This window comes from Rousettus aegyptiacus, unplaced genomic scaffold, assembly GCF_014176215.1.
Source record: "Rousettus aegyptiacus isolate mRouAeg1 unplaced genomic scaffold, mRouAeg1.p scaffold_m13_p_9, whole genome shotgun sequence".
In the NCBI taxonomy this organism is placed as follows: domain Eukaryota; kingdom Metazoa; phylum Chordata; class Mammalia; order Chiroptera; family Pteropodidae; genus Rousettus; species Rousettus aegyptiacus.
This window is the reverse complement of record NW_023416312.1, coordinates 82,409,637-82,433,891: the sequence shown is the minus strand read 5'-3', so window position 1 is coordinate 82,433,891 and position 24,255 is coordinate 82,409,637. Positions and strand designations below refer to the sequence as shown.

Sequence of the window (24,255 nt, the reverse complement as noted above, 5' to 3'; positions counted from 1 at the left end):
TGCTATCTAGGTTGATGACATTATCACTTTATTTCAAGATTATTTATTTCCTTTAAGGACTCGTAGTGAATAACAATATTTGGCCCAGTTTTATATTGTTATTTTGATTGAATGACCTGACTTTGAAATTCAGTAAAAAGTTTCAGTTAGCTCTGAAATAGATATGCCTGTTTATATTTTAATCTCTGCCATTGAAAATCAGAGTTCCTTCTTCTAAGAAGCCTTTTTGGGAATCTGACATAGTAGAATGTAGAATTAAAAACAGTGCTAAAATGGTCATAGTCTGCAAGTTAAAACGAACCATCTGTGCTAACAGTAAACCAGTGCCATTAAGTAAAACAAAAGGTTCTCATAATTATTAGTATTAAAATACTACTACATGCATTTAGAAACCAAGATACAAATAAGAAAAAAACTAATAATTTGTATTTCAAGCAGCTGAAAACTATTGCATATCTTTAAGGCCTTCAGAATATTTCTTTCATGACTCTAGCTGCTTTTGATGGTAGGGTTTTCTTGCTTTAAGTATTTTATTTTAAAATGTAAATGATATTTTACATATGGAAAAGAAGCCTGCCATTTTTCTTTACAAAAAAAATTTGTTTAAATCTGAAATAGTGATGAAGAGTCATAGCAAATTAGTGGTCTTTCATATTAACTACAATAATTGATTATTTTAAAACAAAGATGAAAGGAAAAAATTTACTGAGCCACTTAATGAAAGTGATTATTTAAAGTACACATTTTTCTAGAAGACTTTAAGGCTTAGAGACATTATTTTGAGTAATACAACTGCATGTTTAACCTTTAGGTTTAGATACTATTTTGCGAGGTTTTTCTTTGGTTATAAATCTGAATAATTGTACCTGTTGACAATTATTTATAGGTTTATGAACCACATGAAACACCATTTGGAACTTGAGAAGCAGAACAGTGAGAGCTGGGAAAGCCACACCACCTGCCAGCACTGTTATCGACAGTATCCCACACCATTCCAGCTGCAGTGTCACATCGAGAGTACACATACACCCCATGAATTTTCTAGTAAGTCACAATTTCATTGAAGTCCTGAACATTAATAATTTTGATCATCTAAACTATGAGGAATACTTAAGCACTCTGATGTAAAAATAGGAGTAAGAAATAGACTTTGTAATTGAAGGCAAAGTTGACAAATTTTAACTTGCAGAAACTTTTTAATAAAAATTACTTACTAAAATTGAAGTCTCTCTTGTAAGTAGAAACTTCCTTGGCATTACTACTGCATTGTATGTAGGAGACTAAATTAGAAAACTCAGATTCTCTGGTTTGCAAATATGAAATCTATGATTTTGACTTACAACTCTAATGAGAAAGGTGGAGTTAGACAGCTTGGATTCAAATTGTATCTCTGCTTCTTAATTCAGCTGCAAGTTCTCAGGCAAGATACTTAGCTTTCTGCGCCTCAGATTCCTCATCTGAAAAATGGGGATAAAAATAGCAGTATGTCTCTCAATGATGGGATGAGAATTATTAAGTAAGCTAATATAAGTATAGTCCTTAGAACAGCGTAACAAAGTTAACATCTATAGAATTGTTGTAACCACCATCGCTATTAGTATTATTTCTCATTGCTGTTGTTACGGATGTACAAAATGAACTTTTTATTTATATACATCTTTAAAATGGTGTAACATGGTTTTTTTCCACTTTCAGCTATTTGTAAAATCTGTGAATTATCATTTGAAACAGAACATACTCTTTTACAACATATGAAGGACACTCATAAACCTGGTGAAATGCCGTATATTTGTCAGGTACACACACATTTTATCGTATATTTACATGTTCGTTTAAATTTCCTGTGCCATGAAATAGTCCTTTTGATATTTTTAACCATTTAAATAAGACAAGTTACTAAAAGTGAAGACTCCCTTTAATAGCTGAAACTCCCTTGGTTTAACTCATATATGTGGGGTGATGGGTTAGATTTGGCCTGCATCTAATAGCTTACTGACCCCCCTGTACTAGGCAAACAAAATACGCTGCTAGAGAAAGACAAACATACGGACTTTCTTACCAAATAGGGAAGGATAAGACATGTCAGAGAAATAGGAGATGCTCTTAGTTATGGGGAGTTCAACTAAATGCTTTGGGGCTGGGATTTTTCCAGAATTTGAAGTGGTTCCCAATAAGATAGCGAGATAAAGATAAATTACCAATGTCATCTCCTGGATGCTATTTAAAATAGTATTCCAAAGAAGAGAATACTCCATTTTATATAGCAAGAAAAATCTTTATAGGACAAGAGGTGTCAGAGTTTGAAAATTCAAGTCAAGATAGGGGGTAGTAAATTTGAAAAGAAGTAGAGATTCTAGTTGTGTTTAGGAATATATCCCTAAACTTTTAACAATAACTTCTCTGTTTCAAAGATTATTGTTATTAGTTGCAGTAATAGGATTCTTGATTGTATAGGCAGCAGAGCTGAATTAGTAGTATGTAATGTTTCTCTAAACAAATGACTCATCATTGCTACTGTGATGTAATTGCATATCAGTTATAAATTTTCAAGTTAAACTAAACCTTCTTTATATTTCTAGGTTTGCCAGTTTAGATCATCAACATTTTCTGATGTAGAAACACATTTTAGAGCATCCCATGAAAACACTAAGAACTTGCTATGTCCATTTTGCCTCAAAGTTAGTAGAATGGCAACCCCCTACATGAATCATTACATGAAACATCAGGTGAGATTTAGCAGTTCTTGTTTGTTCATTTTGTGTTAGTGAAAAGATATGTGTGTGTGTGTGTGTGTGTGTGTGTGTATGTGTATGTATATATATACACACACACACACACATATATATATATATATAAATCTATAAAACTTAGAACATTGGTTAGATTTGTTTGAGAAGGAAGGCAAAGTTGTTCCAAATGACACAATTAATTTATAGTTTATGTTGAATTGCTTGTGAAACTTCCACTTCTTTTCCCTGTCTGTTTCCTGGTGATGATTAGGCTTGTGAATAGTGAAAATTTTGAAAGATAGGTAGAAATAGGAACCCTAGAGTGGAAGGGAAGAAGAAATATGAATGGAATATTTAAGTTGGATATTTCAGGGGTCTATAAGTGATGAGAATGGAAAAGATTTTGGAGGTAGTTAATCAGGAGCAGGGAAAAGGTTTCGTATGAAATGAAGAAGGTAAGATTGAGGACTCTGTTCTGTTTTCCTTTTTCTCTTCAAACTTTATTTCTAATTTCTAACCCACTTTTTATTATGAGAAGACACGTCGTTCTTATAAGTCTTTTGTAGCAGACCGTGACAAAGGAAACAGTAACAACACTTATTTCTAGATATGTGAACTATGCCAGAGAATTAAATTTAGTTTTTTTAACCTCTTTCCTAGATGACTTTTGCCAGTTCTGCTTTGTATTTCTGAGATAGCAGTATTCGTGCTTGTACCTTTCCCTTGAATTCTCATTTCGTGCTTGCTTGTTCTTTTCCTGACACAATTCGACTATCTTTTATTTGGGCAGAAAACTTTGTTGAAATCGTAAGCCAAAAACAATGGTATCTTTGCCAAATCATCAGTCAGTGAATTCAGTGAATCTGATTATGTAATCAAGTTTTGTCTCCTCAGTGATCAGCTCCTTATTATTGATTAAATTCTCATGACTAATTTATTCAGCACTGTTGCTAATATTGCTTTTCATTTCCAGTCATTAGATAATCATGAAATCGACTTATAGTTGTTAATTGTGGAAAATCATAAAAGTAGAATATCCAAATACATTCAGGATCACCTACGTTATGACTAGGATGATACCAACATGCTTATTTTTTTTATCCTAGTATGCTGTCTCACCCTAAGAACCTCTGGTGAAATCTTTCCATTCTAGGGTTTCCCCATCAGTGTTCCATTAAATGTTAATAAATGTTCTGCTGTAAAATTGTTCCTGGAAAAAGAAATTCAGTAAATTTCCATTAACAAAATTAAATTAATAGATTTTGTTTATTTTTTTAAATTAGACTTTTCAGAGCTTTAATATACTAAGAAAACATAAATCTCTAAGCAAGGGATATTGCTTATTTGACCATCAAACCCTTTATTTGCTCAATGCCTATAAACATTTTTTGAGGAATAGAGTTTGGAAAACACTGGTCTTGATTCTGTATATTTCATCTTTGACTTTTGATTTGGAAAGGAGTATGAGATATAAAGCTGTAGCTCTGACTATTTCATTATGAAACTTTTAACACAGTTCTTTCTCTCATGCTTTACTAAGCCCCAAGTGTGAAGGGTGTAATATATGCTTAGAAATATAAGAAATATGGATGAGTCTGCTACGTGGACTGTGTCTCTTAAGAAATTTGCCTTGCTGACCAATAGTCACTGTTAATACCCTGAGTTGTATTTTTAATATGCCATGTGTATAGGAAATAGTCAACTCAGCAGATCTGAGTTGCTCACATCATGCACATTTTCAGAAGGGTCTAATTTAATAACTGGCCCTTGGTTAACTCCTGATTATGATGAACACATGCTTTTCTTCTGGGAGTCTGAAGATTTGGTGACTGAACCCTATTTAAAAAAAAAAAAAACAACCTCTGGACTCTTAGACTCAAGAAAACTTCCCTGGCTAATAAAACACTTTATACATGTTGCTGGTTGCTGGGGGAGGGTTATTAAAAGTGTCCTGTGCAACTCCATTGGGAAAAGGCACTTGGAAACTGGTGCCAGTATCCTCCAGACTTCACCCAATGCACTTTTTCCCCCTTTTTTGATCCTATTCTGTATCCTTTCACTGTAATAAATCAGAGTTGTGAGTATAACAACTTCTAAGTCTTAGAAAGTTCTCTTACTGAAGCTTCAAACCTGGGAGTAGTCTTGGAGACTACTGACAGACCTTGGTGCCCAAGTCTTATGTAAGTTTAGAGTACATAAGAGGTAGGCAATTGGCAGTCAATAGAGGAAAGACTATTAATAAGAAAGATCATTAGGCATCCTTCAAAGTATTTGCAATTTATATAATTGTTCAGAAAAGACTTGAAAACTATAGCAGGATTATAAGCTTGTAATTGAGATGATATTAGTGCGATTTTAGACCAGAAGAATTATTGAATCTATGGCCAATTTTATTCTTTTGAAAACTTTGGTTGTAACCTTTTTCCTAAAAGGAATATATTATTATGTCTTGAGTGATTTTAGAATTAACAATACAGTTTGTACAACTTTTAAAAGGATGAAGAATTTCAGATGTGTTAAGTAGCCTCATCATATCTTTATAATGATAACAAGCAACATAACATATACTAATCACTTGCTGTATGGCATTTATTAATTCTTTTACTTGTATTATCTTGTTTAATTCTCACAACTATGTGAACATTTTTCATTTCATAGATAAGGAAACAAAGCTTAATAGAGAATAACTTGCCCAGTGTCACATTATCTAATAAATGGCAGAGCCAAAAATTCACTTAGCACTCAGCTTTTACCACAGAGTCATATTCTTCACTAACATTAAATCTAAAGGTAGATTTACAGATAGTCGGAATTAGCCTTGAAAATCCCCTCAGATCACCCAAATAGTATCGTATGCTTGTCAAATAGTTTAACACAATTTTTCTTTATCCTCGGAAAGATAACTGTTGTTTTTGATTGAACATCATGTTATTTTAAAAATGTACTTTATTACCGTCATCCTTAACACATCACAAACATGTATGCATAAAAGAGATGTGCAAGACTTGAATCCAACTAAAAGAAGAGTAGATTAATGTTTCACATCTCAGAGCTCTGGGCAAATGCTTATTGAATGGAATGGCAGACATTTTGAAGTAGTTAAATTGTGCCTTCTCATGTGCACTCTTGTCAGTCTCTTGCTGTCTACTTCATTATTTGTTTAACAAATATTTATTGAGTGCCTAATATATGCCAGGGACTGTTTTACAGAAGTGAACAAAACAAAGTTTGTTCCCTCTGGAATTTGCATTATGATGGAGTGAGAGAGAGATGTCGGAATGTGCATATATGCCAGCTGGTGATAAGTACCATGGAAAGAAAATATAGGATATAGAGTGTCAGCACTTAGAAGGGGAAGGAATAGTTTCTGTATTTTTATATGGGGTCATCAAGGAGGGCCAAGAAAGAAGGAAGTAAGCCATATGGATATCTGGAAGAGAATGCTCCAAGCAGAGGGGACAGTAAGTAGGCAGTGAGATAAGCATACATCTAGATGTTCAAGGAGCAGCAAGTACCCTAGTGTTGCTGGAACACAGTAAACAAGTGGAAGAGTAGCAAGAAATGAGGTTGTAGCAATGGAATGTATGGCACGTGGTGTAGGGCCTTGTAAGCCAGAGTCAGGATTTTGGAGTATTATGGGAAGCCATTGGAGGGTTTAAGCATGTCAGCATTAGAGAAAATAGACTATTGGGAAGTAAGTGGAAACAAGGAGAACATATGAAGCTATTGTAAGAGTCCAGGTAAGTGACTTGGTCTGGTATGGTGGCAGTGGTTGGAGGTGATGAAAAGTGGAAAGATTATATTTTTGAAGGTAGAGTTGATAGGCTTTATTAATGGGCTTGATGTGGGGTGTGATAGAAAGAGAAGAGTTAAAATTGACCAACATTTTTTTGTCCTGGGCATCTCCAAGAATGGTGTTGCAATATACTGAGATATTGGGAAGATGAAGGAACAGATCTTTTTGAGGGGGCAAGGTGGATGGGGGAAAGTCTAAAGTTCAGTTTTGTTCATGGTGATTTGAAATGCCTATTAGATATCAAGTAATGATGTTGGGTAGGCTGTTTGATGGATGCTATTTTAAATCATGAAACTGGATGAGGTATAGATACAGGTAGCAAAAATATTTTGGGGAACTATACTCTAGGGAACTCTCTGTCCTGTTAACCTTGCTATCTGTTTCTCAACTGAGATTTTTTTTCCCTCTTTCCCTCTCTCTTGAGCACATAGAGGTGAATCTGTTTACGTTGCCTGTACTTATGATATGTTCCAATGCATCATACTTCTAAAATAGTTTTAAAGTGAAACTAGTAATACAAACACTTTATTTATATATTGCCTTGAACTTTGTAAAGAGCTTTTATTTATCAAATGCCTGCTGTGCACCAGAAACTGCTAGGTTCTTTAGTATATGTTACCTCATTTGATATTCCTAAATGATTATTTGTGTTTTAAATGTAAATAGTGATGGGCCTATAGAGATACAGCTTTAGAAAAATCACTTTTGTATTTGTATGTCATTCTAAATTTACATAGGAATATAAAATATATTTTTAATTAATAAGAGCATATACATAAAGATTATAATTGATAATAACTAATAATTGAATACTATCCAGCTATGAGCTAGTGACTTAGATTTCTCATAGGTCCTATTTCCCACTCATAAAATAATAATAGGACTGGGTTTGAGAAGGGACACAGCCAAGGGGTTCTCAAACAGTAATGCTGATTTATTTATGCTTCTATACCCATACTGTACATTATCATAGCCACCTAGCCCTATGTGTCTATTTAAATGTAAATTAGTTAAAATTAAATAAAATTCAAAAATCAGTTTCTCTGTCACACTTGCCACATTTCAAGTGCTCAATAATTACATGTGGCTATTGGACAGTGCACCTATAGAAAGAACATTGTCATCACTGTAGAACATTCTATCAGACAGCACTGCTTTATACAACCATTTCTATAACAATTTGCTTGGGAGAGTGGTTAAATTTGGTTTTAGAAAGTTTATTTTACCAACTTATAGAACGAATGGAAATAACAATAATTAAAAAGAATTTGTTATTTTCAAGGATAAAAATACAGTATAGCTTATTTTCATAGTTTATGTGTTTGAATAGTTTATACTTCAAATTTAAATTTAGAAATTATCAACTCTAATTGAAAAATAAAAATTAAAAAAAAACTTGACGCTACAAATGGTGTAGAACTTGTCTCATTGGATCCTAATTGATATAATTTTCCTGTTGATTGCCTATATAGTAACAAATACTTTTAACTATTAGAGTTAAGAGCAATTTTGAGTCCCAGGATTTATGGCAGTAGAGATTGTTATTTCTACTACTATTTCTAATGTTATTTGTAAACAGAAAAAAGGAGTTCATCGTTGTACAAAATGCAGACTACAATTTTTGACCTGCAAGGAGAAACTAGATCACAAGACCCAGCATCGGACATTTATAAAACCTAAAGAGCTAGAAGGATTGCCTCCTGGTACAAAAGTGAGTTTTAAATATGTTGTATTTTAACATTTTGTATGACAATAGAAATAAACTATTGCTTGGCTTTATCTACTGAATATAATATTAAAAGTTGATTGTTATTAAGATTTTAATTTTAGGTTTTCTCATGTTTGATAAGAGTTGATTGACGTGTTATATTAGAACATATTTCTGTGCGGTGAGTACAACTAGATTAACTGTAGTCAGCCAGTCGTTTCAATATTCCATAGGTTGTTTTTGAGCTATTCCAGTTGGCAGCATGTAAGTCTGCTTCAGCCACTAGACTATAAGGCCAGAAATCATGTTTAATTTATCTTTGTGTCTCCAGTATCAGTCATAGTGCCTTGAATGCCATAGTTTGTTGAAGTTGATATTACTGAGTCTACTCCTAGAGAAGCAAATTCTGGTCCAGAATAGCATTGCTGTTTTAAGTGAGCCAACACATCTGACTGCAAATTTCCTTTTCTCTATTTTCCTTATGTGCATCTGTATTCTCTAACTTTATGGAAAATCGGCTCTTAACTATGCCTCAGTGGATAGATGCATAATGCAAAGTGAGGAATTCCCAAACATTTATATTTGGCTTTGAGTACTTTTGAATGTATGTCTACTATTTGAATTAAGTAAAATAATGTAAAGCAATGCTCTGAAGATGTAGAACAAAAAAAGCTATCCAGTATCCTTCTCTGCAGTCCATTCATTCTGTGCTGGGATTAGACATGCAGAATATAAATGTAAGCAGTGAAGTGCAGTCCTCTCTCATATCTTCCCTTATTAGTAGTAATAATTAGCATGTTATGTTATAATATTATTATACTATTAACCATGGTACTAGTTCTTTAGACTTAAGCTTTCATTGTGATTTTTCATACATTCTATTAATCCATGTAGCAGTTCAATGAGGTAGACAAGGCAGATATTACTTTCATATTATAGATGAGGAGACTTGGCAAGGATAAGTTGCTTACTCAAGGTCACATGGCTAGGAAGGAGTAATATTGAGATTTAATCCGGGATCTTTTGACTCCTAATTTAGTTCTTTTTGTATTGTACATGTATTACAGAGGACTTCCTCACTGGCTGCTCCTCAGATATGTGGGGATAGTATAGTCAAATGTTTAAAGAGAACGTAAACAGGCAACTGTGTTTTACATTATTAACCAATGGGTATAATTGAACATTTTCTTTTTCTGAATACTAAATGATAAATTTTATATTATCTCCCTTTAAGGAAATTTTGAATATTATGAAACTCTCCATGCTGTATGATGAATTGATGTAGCCTCCACAGTAACCTGTGAAATCATAAATCCTGCCCAATGAGCCCCCAGGGAGCGCAGGTCACATTTACTAGAGATCTGTTTTATAGTTACCAAAGGGTAATACAAGCCTTTCAAGAATTACTATTTCAGGCTTTGAGATTTCAGTTTTGACCTCTATATTTATGAAAGCTATTTAATTATATCAGAGCATAAAATAGCCATGGAATGTGCTTTTTTGGTATTCATACAATTTGCACTAACTTCTAATTATCTCTTAATATCTGTGTTAACATGTAAATAGTATCAGTACAAAACCAATATTATAATAGTTAATAAATATTGAAGTAAATTTTATTTAATTGGTATGACCATTTAGAGTAAACGGAAGATGTATCTGATTGTAGTTTACACTTGCTATTTTCAAAGTAATGATGTTTAACTTTTTGTATTGCAGTGCTTTTTGAAACAGCTTTATTGAGATATAATTCATATACCACACTATTCACTCATTTAAAGTGTATAATTCAGTGTTATTTAACCCATTCACAAAGTTGCGCAAACATCAACACAATCTTTTTTAGAACATTTTCACCACCCGGAAAAGAAGCTTCATACCCATTGGTAGTCACTCCCTATCAGGCAAATGTTAATCTATTTTCTGTCCCTATGGATTTTCCTGTTCCAGATGTTTCACATAAATGGAATCATACATCATCTGATTTTTTTTATGACTGGCTTATTTCACTTAGCATAATATTTTCGAGGTTCATCATATTGTAGTTTATATCAGTATTTCCTTTTTATGGATATATCAGTATTTATCAGTACTTCATTCTTTCTATGGCTGAATATTATTACATTATAGGAGTGTACAATATTTATCCATTCATCAATTGATGGGCATTTGGGTTGTTTCCAATTTGGAGCTATAAGAATAATGCTCCTTTGAAAATTTATGTGAATGTAGTTTTTCATTTCTCTTGGGTGGAATTACTAGGATGGAATACCTAGGAGTGGAATTGCTGGGTTATATGATAACTTTTCTGTTTAACATTTTGAGGAACTTCCAAACTGTTTTCCAAAGCTCCTGTACCATTGTACATTCCCACCAGCAATATATGAGGTTGTGATTTCTCCACATCCTTACCAACACATGTTATCATTTGCCTTTTTTATTAAAGCAATTCCTGTTGGTCTAAAGTTACATCTCATTAAAGTTTTGATTAATTTCTTTGACGAGTAATGATGTTGAGCATCTTTCCATGTGCTTATTGGCCATTTGTACATCTTCTTTGAAGAAATGCCTATACAGATCACTTGTCCATTTTTAAATTAGGTTTTTTGTCTTTATGTTGAGTTGAAAGAGTTCTTTATATATTCTATACACAAATCTCTTATTAGAGATATGATTTTCAAATATATCTATGTCTTTTCATTTTCTTAATGGTGTCCTTTGAAGCATAAAAGTTTTAAATTTTTATGAAGTCTAATTTATCTATTTTTTTCTTTGGTTGCTTGTGCTTTTGGTATCATATTTAAGAAATCATTGCCTAACCCAAGGTCACATAGATTTACTCCTGTTTTCTCTTAGAGTTTTATAGTTTTAGCTCTTACAATTTGGTCTTTGCTACATTTTGAGTTCATTTTTGTATCTACTATGAGGTAGGGGTCCAAACTTATTCTTTGGTATGAAGATATCCAGTTGTCCCAACACCATTTGTTGATAAAACAATTGTTTCCCCCGTTGAACTGTTTTGGCACCCTTGTCAAAAACCAAATGACCATAATGTAATGGCTTGCAGTGATCTTTTTAATATTAGTGTAATGATTAATTTTCAAAAATATATATTGCCTTCATTTTTATAGGTTACTATTCGAGCTTCATTTGGACCTCTTCATTCAAAGACATCAACTACATCTTCCAATAATACTCCAAGCACTTCTTCTCTTCAGGTCTCACCTCCTAGGTCTAAAAATACAACTGCTAAAAGTTCCACAAAATCTAATGCAAGTAAAACTAAGACACATAAGGCTCATACAACTACATCCACTGCAAGTAAACCTAGTGCAAGTAAGCAGGGTAAAGGTGCATCCAAATGCAAAGCAAAAACTTCTTATAAGCAAAAGAAACAACGCAACAGAAAGAACAAAATCAGCATAGCTTTGAAGAACTTACGGTAATATCTTTTATTCCTGATTTACAATGTCAATTTAATATTAAATATTAAAAGTTTATTTTAATAATGTAGTTTACCATATCACAAAACTCCCTTGCACATTTATGTGATAATCACTTATCTGGCGTAAAGGCCAAGCAGATAGGCACTTTTTACAACTGCTAAAAAGAACTTGAATAACTGTTTTTATTGTATAATTGTCATCTTTTACACTAATCTTATATTTTGTGTTTATATCTTGTGATAATCGAATTGGTTAATATTGTCCTTTTTATTCTAGAGAAAGGTTAACTGGTGTTAGCATTTTTTACATTATCCTACTTTGTTTCAAAATAAATTTTCAAATTATGAGTCTCTATTTAAAGGTGTTAACCATCCTAGCTTCAATTAATAAAATGCTAATAGTTTTGCCTTATTATTTTTGTTTTACAATATTTTTTCATTTTTTCTGTCTCCATAAGGTGTCATCGAGGACTTCATAAGTGCATTGAGTGTCATTCCAAAATAAAAGATTTTGCAAGTCACTTTTCAATATATATCCACTGTAATTTTTGCAAATACAACACCAACTGTAACAAAGCCTTTGTAAATCATATGGTGAGGTGAGTTAAACACATATACTGCTAGTCAAAACTACCAGTTAAGATGTTTGCTTTTTTTAAAACAAATTTGTCCTATTAGAAGCCAGTTTGTCACGTCACGGAACTAAAAGGATCTAGCAATAGAGAACTTCTAGGATATTACCTAGTACTGTTTTCCAGCATAATAACTGATGAAATTATTAGAACAAAAATTTTAAGGAATTAGACTAATTAAATTAGAATAAATTTATTAGGGAAATTTATTTTTCTAAATCTTTCAAAAAGTGGTCATTTTCAAACAAAATGTTAAATATTTTTAACATATTTATCAAATAAATACATGTAACCACATGAGCAGTCACTTTGAGAGACTCCAGACTTGTCAAAGATGCTAATTACATTATTGACACGTGCATATGTGCACTCTGTCTCTCTCATTCCCTCTTTTTCCCTCCTTCCCCTCCTCCCACCACTGTTAGCCATGTCTTTCAAGTCATTCTTCTTTGCATCCATTCAATGAAATGAGAAATGAGAGGCTATAGGGCTATTCCAGTCATGATGCTACTGTTGGAATATCTTTTCATACATTAATCCAATTTACATTATTTGAGCACCTACTATATACTTTGTTAGAAAAAGACTTTAAAGCCCATATTACTTTCATTTGGACTTTATTTGTAGGCATTTCCTTTGGTATGGATTTTTTTCAATAGATACAAATTGTTCAGATATAAATGTGCTAAGTTTATTATTCAAATTGAGGTAGTTTTATTTTCAGTCAGAAATAAGGTATAAACAATAAAAGCAGCTTACTTAAATCATAACAAGACCTCTATGTTACTTTCTGGTCATAGTTAGCTACCTCTTTCAAGGATTTGCCCACATTTTTTTTATGGCTTCAGCACTGGGCTTACACAATTTTTTTGCCCCTTGATGATCAGCTAACCTCATGGTACCTTGACTTCTTTAATGCTGACATTCCACATCCACTTCTGACATGTTATACTCCTTTCTTTACCACCATCTCATTTTACCTCATCATACACATTCGTTTTTTGAATTATAATTAATTACTCATGACTTTGAGAGTTTTGACCTCTCTTTCTAGTCCAACAGCACCAATCCAACTTTATAGACCACCTCACCCTCAAGGTCATCTGTTTTGAATGTTCTTTGTTTTTGTCCTGTTATAGCCCTTTACATCTTTAGTCATGTTTAACCTGCTACCCTTGACTCTCTTGTCCTTTTTGATCTGTCTCTATACTCAGTTCTAGACTACCAAACTTCAGTTGATTTAATCAGCTCTGAATTGATGATCTTTAACTTTAATTTGATCCTGTCTTTTTAAAAAATACATCTTTGTTTTTATCTACAAGATCTGTTTAAGTCCTTTTCGGTACCCTCAGGATTTTATTCTAGTTTCTCAGTTGTTAGCCTTGACTCCTAATTACTGAGGTCATCCTTTTCATTTTTCACAAGATTAACTTTTTTTCTACCTCAAGTTTTTCCCTTCATTCAGACATTAATCTCAGAAAAGATATGTCCCACTTTTGCAGAGTTAACCCTGCCTCTAATCTCCTCCATTTCCTTTATAGCAGAGTATTCTTTACTATCTTATTTGTCATTTCTTTGTCCTTTGTCATCTGAGTATCACCCCCACCTATCAGTTAAAGCTGCCCCTTTAACAGTTTTCAGTCATGTCTTAATTACTAAATGTACTGACTATTTCATTTGTAGTCCTCTGTGACTTCTGTAGAGCATTTGATAGCTTTGATTGTTCACTTTTTGAATTAAATTTGTTGGGGTGACGTTTAATAAAATTATATAAGTTTCAAGTGTACAATTCAATAATACATCATATGTATGTTGTATTGTGATCATTCACTTTTAAAACTATTCTCAACTTCTTTTAAACTGTTAACTGCCATTTTTGTAAACTTCTATGGCTACTTTTCCATTTTATTACGTTTTTTTCCTTTGTTTTTGTCTCCCCAGCTTATTGAAATATAGTAGACAATTAGTTGCTCATATTTACATTTTTTTTAATTATAGTTGGCATACGATAATATTAGTTTCAGTTGTACACCATAGCAATTAGAGCTCAAGTGATTACCGCACTAAATCTAGTACCCTTCTTCCCCTTTACATATTTATTACAATATAGTTGACTATTTTTCTTATACTACACTTATACTACAAATGACTATTTTGTAACTATCCAGTTGTATTTCTTAATCCCTTCACCTTTTTTCACCATCCCCCAATCCCCTCCTCTCTAATACCCCTCAGAAAATTCTCCATTAGTTGTTTTTTGTTGTTGTTGTTGTTGTTGTTGTTACTGTTGTTTATTTTGTTCTTTAGATTCTGTATGTGCGTGAAATCACATGATATTTTTCTTTCTCTATCTAACTTACTTCATTTAGCACAATGCCCTCTAGGTCCATCAAGGCAATATCTTTTTCTATCCCCTTCCTTTTAGTCAGTGTGTGTCTTTTAATCCAAGGTGAGTCTCTTATAGGTAGCATATGTAGGAGTCTTATTTTCTTATCCATTTAGCCACCCTATCTTTTGGTTGAAGCACTTAATTCTTTTCCATTTGAGTTACTTGTTGATAGGAATATAGTTATTACCATTCTTTATTCCTGTTTTTTGATACATGGTTTTTCTTCTTAAAGAAGTCCCTCCAACATTTCCTGTAATACTGGCTTGGTGATTTCCTTTAGCTTATTTTTGTCTGATAAGCTCTTTATCTGTTTTTTGACTCTAATTATAGCTCTGCTGGATAAAGTATTCTTGGTTGTAGATCCTGGGCTTTCATCACATCAAATGTTTTGTGCCAAGCCCTTCTGTCCTGCATAGTTTCTTTTGAGAAATCAACTGCCAGCCTTATGGGTGCTCCCTTGTAGGTAATTAACTGCTTTTCTCTTGCTGCTTTTAAAATTCTCTCTTCATCTTTACCTTTGGCATTTTAATTATGATATGTCTTGGTGTGGGCCTCTTTGGGTTTCTCTTTCTTGGGACTGTCTGAGCTTCCTGGGGTTGTATGTCTATTTCCTTCACCAGGTTAGGGAAGTTTTCCATCATTATTTCTTCAAATAGCTCTTCAACTTCTTGTTCTCCCTCTCCTCCTTCAGGTACTCCTATTACATGGATGTTTTTGCATTTAATGTTATCCCAAAGCTGCCTTAAATTATTATTATATTCTTCACTTTTTTTTTCTTGCCATTCTGATTGGGTGACCTTGGCTCCCCCATCTTCTATATTGGTGGTTCAATCCTCTTCTTCATCCATTCTGTTAATCCCTTCTAATATACTCTTCATCTCAGATAATGTATTATTCATTACCAACTGGTTCCCTTTTTAATTTCCATTTCCATTTTTTTGGTTTTTATCTCTTTGTTAAAGTTCTCACTGAGTTCATCTACCCTTCCCCTAAGTTCACTGAGCATCTTTATAACCAGTGTTTAGAACTCTGCATCTGTTAGATTGCTTGACTTCATTATTTCTGGATCTTTGTTCTTTTCTCTCATGGTTTCTGCTTCTTTGTCTTCCAGTTTTGGCTGCCTTTCAGTGTTTGTCTCTATGTACTAAGCAAATCTCTTAGGTCTCCCAGTCTTATTAGCATGGCTTTGTGTAGTAGGTTTCCAGAGGCACAGTCCTGAGAGGGATTCAGCAGCAGGCTGGTTTTAGCCCCAGCCTGTCTCTCTCCGGGACCACCTGTTAAGATTCAGCAGGCAGTCCATAGATGCTGTGCTTATAGTTGCCTCAAGAAACCATGTCAGAAACTGAAGTCAGCTGCCACCAATGTGGATCTTGGAGCTTGCTCGGCAAGTTGCACAGGACATGCCAAGGACATGACTGGATGTGGCTTAGGTGGCACCACAAGGTGGGAGAGGTGGAGTTTCAGGGAATCCTCTGGGCAGAGTGACCTCTGTTATTCAGTTTGATGCTGTCTCAGCTATGGCAGCATTGTGTTCACACACTGGGAGTGGGGAGAGCTCACCAGAGGAATAATGGATACTGCTAACACTTCTGCCCAGGAGAGAGCCTTGCCTCCAGCCCTCACCCTGACATCTCAGTGTCCCCCTGTAAGTCCCTGGTGCCCCCCATGCAGCCAACCTGGGTCTGGTGCTCATAGCAAGAAAGTTCCTCATCACAAAAGTCTGCTCATAAACACAACCTCTTTTGAGACATCTGTGGCTGGCAGCTGCCACTGCCATATCCTCTGTCCCACTCAGCCTCTGGGGACTGGGCAGTTTGCGTCCTTGCCCTGTCCTACCTCCTCCCATTTCAGGGTGATTTCTTATTTCTCTCCCCAGTTGTAGGGCTTGTTCATCTAGACTCCAGGCTATAGCTTGCTGTTTTCTCCATGTTTCTGGCACAATTTGATATGGTCATAAAAGCAGATGAACAAAACCTCTATCATCTATGCTATTTTGACTTCTTTTTTCTATTTCACTACCTTTTGTTTCTTCAACTTTTGACCTCTTTATATTTCCTTTCTTAGTATCTTAACCACTGTCAGGATTTTATCTTTTACCTCTCAACTGTAAATTCTTGAATTTAAAAGCTGGGTTTGCCTGAGATCTAACTCTTTATTTTAACTATTTGATAGATATTTTAATCTTTGGCTCACTAGCATCTATAAAGAACACAAACAAGTCAAAAACATTGTCTGTTTAGAATTCAAACTATATCACTCAATATCCTTTAAGCTCAGTCTGTCTTAAGGCATCATTTGCTAATACACTTAAAGTTTCTGAAGCTTGTGTTCTCTTGATCTTCCACCATTCATCATGGCTTCCTGAGAATCCATCTTCTGCAGTTGAACACTCTGCCTCCCAATTACCACAGTGGTTCTTCACCCATACTTCTGTTGCTCTAAACCATTCCCCAGCTAACCTTTCCCACGATATACTGCTGGGAAGAATGCTGGTCTCTTATTCTGTACCAAACGCATGACTGCCCCAATAGGGCTTTAATTCTGCCCCTAATTTATAGAAGATTAAATTGGAAAATATTTTTGGTGTTCCTTAAACCCATGGGTCATTCTGTCCATCCCTCAAAGTGAAAGGGCGGGAAATGATATTTCAAGCAAATGGTATTCAGAGAAAAGCGGGAGTAGTGGTATTAATATTGGATGAAATAGACTTCAATAGACTTCCCCATAGGCTCCTCAACCATCTTCTAGGACTTCCAGCCCCATTATATCTCAGAATATTTCCAATTGGACCCAGGCTTCCTTCATAAACTTTTTCCAATTTCCAGTGAGCCCCAACCCCACCCTGCATTGTCATTACACACTGAGCACTTACACATTGTTAGCCTCATACAGAACTGACATCTACTCTTCTAAAGGCCTTGTAGGTTTCTACATTTCCCTTACTTTTATGGTACCTTGCTTTCCTTGTTGCCTCAGGTACCTGCCCCTTAATGGTACACTCTCACTCTGACCCAGTTGAACTTTTGTCATATGCTTGAACTCTGTGCATACAGAAACTTCATTTTCTCAGGGACTGAGTACCTTTAAACTTTCTCAATGTATAGTTCATCCTACATTCAATATATCTAAAGTGGCTTTTCCTTATTCCTTGTTACTCCTTGGAATACTCCTCTCCTTCCCTCTCAGTTCACCTTCTGTGAAGTATCTGATTACCACAGCCACTCATAGGAGTCTTTTCTTTCTTTGAGTTCTATACCACTCAGCTATTCTACCTCATATTAAATATATGTCTACCTTACCTACTTGAGAGAGTAGTTCTTTGTATTCACCATGGCACTTACTCTGGAGTTATTTTCTTAGAATGATACCTAGCCAAAATCTTTCTTTTCCAGTGCATACATGGTATGCTTGAGATAGTTAACTTGTGTCTAAGGGTAACCAATGACTTGGTGTGTTGGCTGGGTTGGGTCTGTCAGTACAAATCAGGGGCTAGTTCTCGAACTTTAGCTCGCATAATCACCTGAAAAACTTATTGAAACTGATTTCTGAGCCCTACTGCTAGAGATTAATTCAGTAGGTTTGGAGTAGAATCTGAGACTTTGTATTTTTAATTAGCTCCCAGGTGATGGTTTTATGGCTGTTATATGGAGCACACTTTGAGTAGTATTACTGTGCTGCACTAATCCTGTCTAATCCCACCTGGATTTCCAATACAAGAAAGCTTTCCTGATCAGTTTAAAAGGGGATATAAAAGCTATTACCATTAGCTGCAAAATTTGGTTAGTGGTTTTCTTTTCTATGCATAGAGGAAGTATTGTTTTTACTCCTGAGTTCCATGTCTTTTAATTAACTTTCCTTAAAAGACCTCCTAGTTATTGCAAAAGATTCTTTAAGTTTTTCATTTTACTTATAATAAGTAATGTCATTTTGCCCAAGTAGCATTTACTTTGAATATCATTCAGATTCTCCCCCTAGGTATATAAAGATTACAAAGTGATAAATAATTATTATTCATAACAGTTTATATTGTAGCAAAATACGTTATTAGCAAATACCTTTTAGATTGTTTTCAACTCTTAGCAGTTGAGAATTTTCATTCGATGTTCTTCGCATTTTTAACTCTGAGAAGTTTTTTTTTTAATATAATGATGAGGTACTGATCATTTAAGAATATTTTCAGGGAAATATGTTGTAAGAAAATAAACAGGTAAAGTAAAATGTAAGATAAAAATACTGAATTAAACAAAGATGGCTAATAGAATTTTATCATTTAGATCAGAAACTTTTATTCAAAACTAAGAAACTAAGCAACTAAGCACAGACTTGAAATATGGTCATAAAATTAATATGACTTATTGTGTAATAAAATCTCATTTGTCTCCTATCTCTCCAGCTCTCATAGCAACCATCCAAGTAAACGGTTTTATATTTTTAAGAAACATTGTGGAACTCTCAGGTAACTAGTTGACCTTTTTCCATTCCATTTTTATTGAAAAATTATAGTAACTTTTATTAACCTGATGCTGCAGTGCCTAGTTTGGAAAATAAAATTATTTTCCTACTAGACGTAATAGAGTTCTGTTCATTATATCCTTAAATCAAAATGGGGATAGCCTATATTCTCTGGCTAAACTTTATTTCAGTTGTGTTAGGCGTTAAGATGAAACTTTCATGGACTTGCATGAAAAAATAAGGCTTTCCAACAATATTTGAATATTAAAAAGAGTTTAAGATACCTAGTAAAGTGAGTAACACTTTTTTTTTGGTTTTGATCAATATATAGCTTCATGATTTGTAAGGCTTTTTTCTTTCTGAAGTAAAGAAAAGTACACAGCTTGTTTACTGTAAAGAACGAATTGTTGAAGAACATTTCTAAAGGTACTGATAATTAACATTGGTTATACCACACACACTTAGCTCAGAATCTACTAAGCATCATTTTTTTCACATTCTTCTGATTCCTTTCGACTCTGCCTTCTTTTGTTTAATCTTTTAGCTCATATTGTCATTGCTATTTGGAATATTAAAGATCTGTGTAGCACCATGCTAAGACATAGACTTAAGTTTAGCCAGTATTTGTTTTGATGTTCTGTGTAAGTGGAAAAATAGAAGAGAGGCTATTCCCCACTTATCTACATGGCTAACTCCCTCACCTCCAGGTTCCTGCTCCAATGAGTGAAGCTTTCCTTGACCAATCTATTTAAAATATCATTTTTTTTCCTTAGGCCCCACGCCAGCACTTCCTATCTTCTTGTCTTGCTTTATTTTTCTTAATGGCATCTTTTTTACTGACACGTTATATATTTCACCCTTTTGTTCATTGCCTATGTCTCCTCACTAAAATGTGTGTGGTTCAGACATGTGTTGGACATTGAGTAGTGCCTGGCACATGGTAGGCACTCCATAAACATTTGTCAAGTAAATTAATGTTTATGTTGAAAATGACATATGTGGATGATATTGGACCAGCAGCTTATAGGCAGAGGGATGTTTGGTTACATTTTAAAAATATATTGGAACTCTTTTTAAAATATTAACTAAAGTCAAGGAATTAGAAAAAATGAGCTTTATTAGGTATTATGTTTACTGAAAATTTTTATAAGAACGAAAGAGGATTTTTTTTAATTCTAAAGATGAGATTTAATTTGATTTTTACTGACTTGTCAAGCTCAGTTGTATGCTTGGTTCTTAAATTAATTGTATGACTTTGAAGATTTGAAATGCTTTTTCCAACTTGGATGGGTCTCAAATTTAAATAGAAAATTGGTTAATTTCTGTATATGGTATTTAATATATTTATAATTCTATAGAACATTAAATTTTGTAATTACTAGTTTGTTAAAATGCAGTGTTCTTTAGTTGTTTATTGTGTAACTATCATGTATGACAATGTCGCAAGTCCTGTAAAGATGACAGTGATTGAGAAGGTATGGTACCAACCTTCAAGGAATGTACGATTCGTGATAAGATGTGAACATAAATAACTACAGTAATGCAAAGAGGTTTGTAGTAAGTGCCATGAGAGTTACTGATTTCAAAGAAAGATTTCTACTTAAAATAGAGGCACAGGGCCATTCTAGTCAGAAGAAATAGCGTGAATAAAATGCATAAAGGAAAAAAGGTATACACAGTGAATGAGTAGTAGTACATTTTGGATGGAGCATGAAGTTTGTGTAAGAGTATTGAGATGAAAGTCTGGGGAAATAGTTTTGAGATTCGATCCAGATTGTGGAATCTTTGAAAAAGGCTAGGGAATTTAGATTTAATTTTATTTTGCAGACATTGGGGAAACTATTGGTGTTTTGTGCAGAAAGATCAATTTGGAGGGGTATACAGGTGAGTTGTAGCTGTATGAGGCACATAGACTGGTTAAGACAATTATGGTAGGTAAGACTGATTTAATAAGAACCTAGGTTAAGGTGGTAAGATGGTATTACATCATGTTTAAGAACATGGGCTCTGGAATCAAAGGGCTGAGTTTCAAACCTGGTCCTGAATTTAGTAAGTTACTAAATTGACCCTGCCTTATATAAAAAAAAGTTATAGTATCTACTTCTTTACCTCGTTATATAAGACTTAGAAGAGATGATATGTTTAAAACCTTCAGCTTGATTCACTAAGTGCTCGATAAATTGTTGATGTTATAAAATGTTTGAACTATTGACTGTTTTAAGGAAAAAGAAAGGGAATACTAAAATTTTGAGTGTTTGTGTCAGGGATATGTCATCAGAAGAGAAACTATTCAAGAGGAGTGATTTTTGTAGGGTGGGGAAGAAAGCACATGACTTTAGTTTTATGAAGATCATTTTTGATGTGCCAGTATGACACCCAGATGTAAATACACAACAAACTGTTAAGACTAGAGCTGCAGGGGAGAAGTCAGTCTAAGGTATGCTACTAGTTTTTATTCCTATACAGGTGAAATACTTAAAGTATTAAAATTTAAAATGAACTGCAGAAGTACATTTTTGCTATGTTAATAAGCTGATAATAACAATAGTTACATTATTTTAATGATTTCTTTTTAAAGCTGTCCATTTCTTTTCTGATTTTATTGTCATTTAAATAAGATTTCAAATTGTAAACTACACAGAGTGTACCCGTTTGTTCACTCTTGTATCTATAACACCTAGTGTAGTACATAGTATATAAAGGTCACCAGCAAATGTATATTGAATGAATGGGCAAAGGCACAGAAAGATTGTGCTTTGCATAAGTTATACAAGTTGTTAGTGGAACCACAACTGAGCTTTAGGTCTCTTTGCTCCTCTGTTTTAGCAACCAGTGTGAGAGGGAACAATTTATAAATCCCAAAATATTAGCATAACAGGCATGGGTATGCCATTTTCTAAAGCACCATTTCAAATATATCAGCCTTATATAACAAAATTGAAAAGTGGTGGTCATGATGCATAAAAAGCAAATCAAATTATTACATAGAAAAATAATTATTGAACCTATATATAGATTTTCATTAAAGATAAAAATCTTTTCTTTCTGTCTTTCTTTTCATAGGGGCATTACTCTAGTGTGCCTTAAATGTGATTTCTTAACTGATTCTTCCGGTTTAGATCGTATGGCTAAACATTTAAGTCAACGCAAAACTCATACTTGCCAAGTTATAGTAGAAAATGGTATGTATGTATAATTGTGTTACTTTGAATTTCTGATATTTATTCCATTATTATTTATCAGCCACAATATGGGTTCTCAATTGTATTAAATTAGTAGTCTCACTCATATATGCTATTTTAAATGTAAAATTCTTCTAATTTCAGTTCCCAAAAGTACCTCAACTTCTGAACCCACTTCTGAGTAAGTTTAATTTTTATTCAGTGCATTATTCTTTGATGGATTTTAGCACTGTTGCATATTTTTAATGTATCATTAATAGAAATGAAAAATATTAAAGTATTTTGTTTTTGTTTTTGTTTTTAAAGCTACTTGGTGAAATAGAGTCCTGCTCTATGGAGCTCGTGCAACCCGGTACAAAACAAGTTGGAATTTCCTAAGTTCTGAAGTGTTTTCTCACACAAAAATGGTTAAATAACCAAGTTCATGACACTAGCTCTTATTATTCAGCTCTTTTCAGCTTTCAGATGGCACTAGATTCTTATTCCACCTTATCTTTGTGTCAGATTCACATATCTTAACATATGCTTTTTTGCTCCAGTTGATACTCTCCAAAAATAACTTTGTTTCCTATGGTCTTTCTTGCTTTGTTTAAAATAATTTGTGTTTATCTCTGCTGTACTTGCCTCCAGGATATTGCATTCCAAACATTATAGCTATTCATCTTTCTTTTTTTGTCTGCTTTGTCTGGTTTCTTAGTTAATTCCGTCTAAGTCTTATATTTTTAGGTCAGATAGCTATCTTTTTTTCTCATTCCTTGTCTGTCATTGTTCTATTTTTTGTATTTTTCAGATGCAGAAGTAACAGAAATTTCAAAAAAATGTCCAGGGTACTCCTGGTCAGTGTCCCGCTTTGTTGGACACAACTGATGCCTGTTCTTTCTTTCCAAGGAATGTAAATTATTTGACTGTGAGACCTCCTCTAGTTTGTGGCCTTAGGAAATCAGATCTTGGGGAGAGTCCCTTCCTTTGTGACTGGCCTTCCATAAGGCTGATGCTAATTTAGCCAGAGATGACCTCAAAGCCCACCAAATTGAGCACAACTTCCCACTGGGGGCTTTGGTTCTTGATCTTAAGCTTATGGGTCAATTCTGACCAAGAAAAGCCCATCATATCAATGCTTTATCACCCAAGTTTAAGTTTAATCATTTTGGCTGCCACCTTTTAGTCTTCCTCTAGCATGCATACAGTCCAAAGAATATAAAAACTGGCTGTGTAGGGAACCAAGGTTACTTTCATGCTCTTAGAAAACAAATTTCAAAAATTACAGCTCCAAAATTACAGTTACTTGTACTGTCATTTAAAATTTTATCCAGTATTAACCCTAGGATTTTTCAGCAGTACTAATATTTAAAAACTTTTTCAGTTTAATTTAATTTCATCTTGGTTTTATGTTCTTCTATAAATTTATTGATGTTTGTTTTGTTATCTCCACTTTTATCTCTTTAAGACTTTTGTGTTTATTTTGTTTTGATAAGAACTCCAAGAAATTCCTTAGAATCTTCTACAGATTTCTTGGTGGCTTCTTAATTTGGTAATTGTTCAGACCATTAGATGTTATTACATCCTCTATTCAATTGTGAGTTCAAAGACAAAGAATTGGCCAAAAAAAAAGAAAAAACGAAATACTTCCTACAGACCTTAAAACATGTTTTAAAGTTACATTTCTGTTCATCTAATACATAATATCTTCTTAGCCATTAACATAATTCCTTTGGATAAAGATAATATATTCAAAAATATTGGGACCAAAAAATGCACTTGTTTATTACATATATATATATGTATATATATATATATGTATATGTATGTATGTATATATTTTTTAATTTGGTGTTTGTTTATTTTGGTTACATTGAATATAGATTTGCTGAACAGTTTTGATGTTATTACTTATTTTTTTTAATAAAATTTGTATTGTTAAA

At 33.6% G+C, this 24,255-nt stretch overlaps 1 protein-coding gene across 4 annotated transcripts in view; it reads left to right on the top strand.

Annotated features, from left to right (window-relative positions):
- The window catches only part of ZNF280C (zinc finger protein 280C), a 52,658-nt gene extending 28,403 nt beyond the window's left edge, over positions 1-24,255 (top strand). For 2 of the 4 annotated variants that reach the window (XM_016152783.2, XM_016152785.2), the window contains 11 exons: positions 887-1,044; positions 1,696-1,796; positions 2,580-2,726; positions 8,105-8,236; positions 11,365-11,675; positions 12,137-12,277; positions 19,093-19,155; positions 20,979-21,035; positions 22,215-22,333; positions 22,478-22,514; positions 22,640-24,255. In XM_016152783.2, coding sequence (XP_016008269.2) covers positions 887-1,044; positions 1,696-1,796; positions 2,580-2,726; positions 8,105-8,236; positions 11,365-11,675; positions 12,137-12,277; positions 19,093-19,155; positions 20,979-21,035; positions 22,215-22,333; positions 22,478-22,514; positions 22,640-22,655 — 1,282 coding nt within the window. In that variant the 3' untranslated portion in view covers positions 22,656-24,255. The remainder of the gene's footprint in view (positions 1-886; positions 1,045-1,695; positions 1,797-2,579; positions 2,727-8,104; positions 8,237-11,364; positions 11,676-12,136; positions 12,278-19,092; positions 19,156-20,978; positions 21,036-22,214; positions 22,334-22,477; positions 22,515-22,639) is intronic. The other 2 variants (XM_016152784.2, XM_036226744.1) reach the window with 2 other exon arrangements.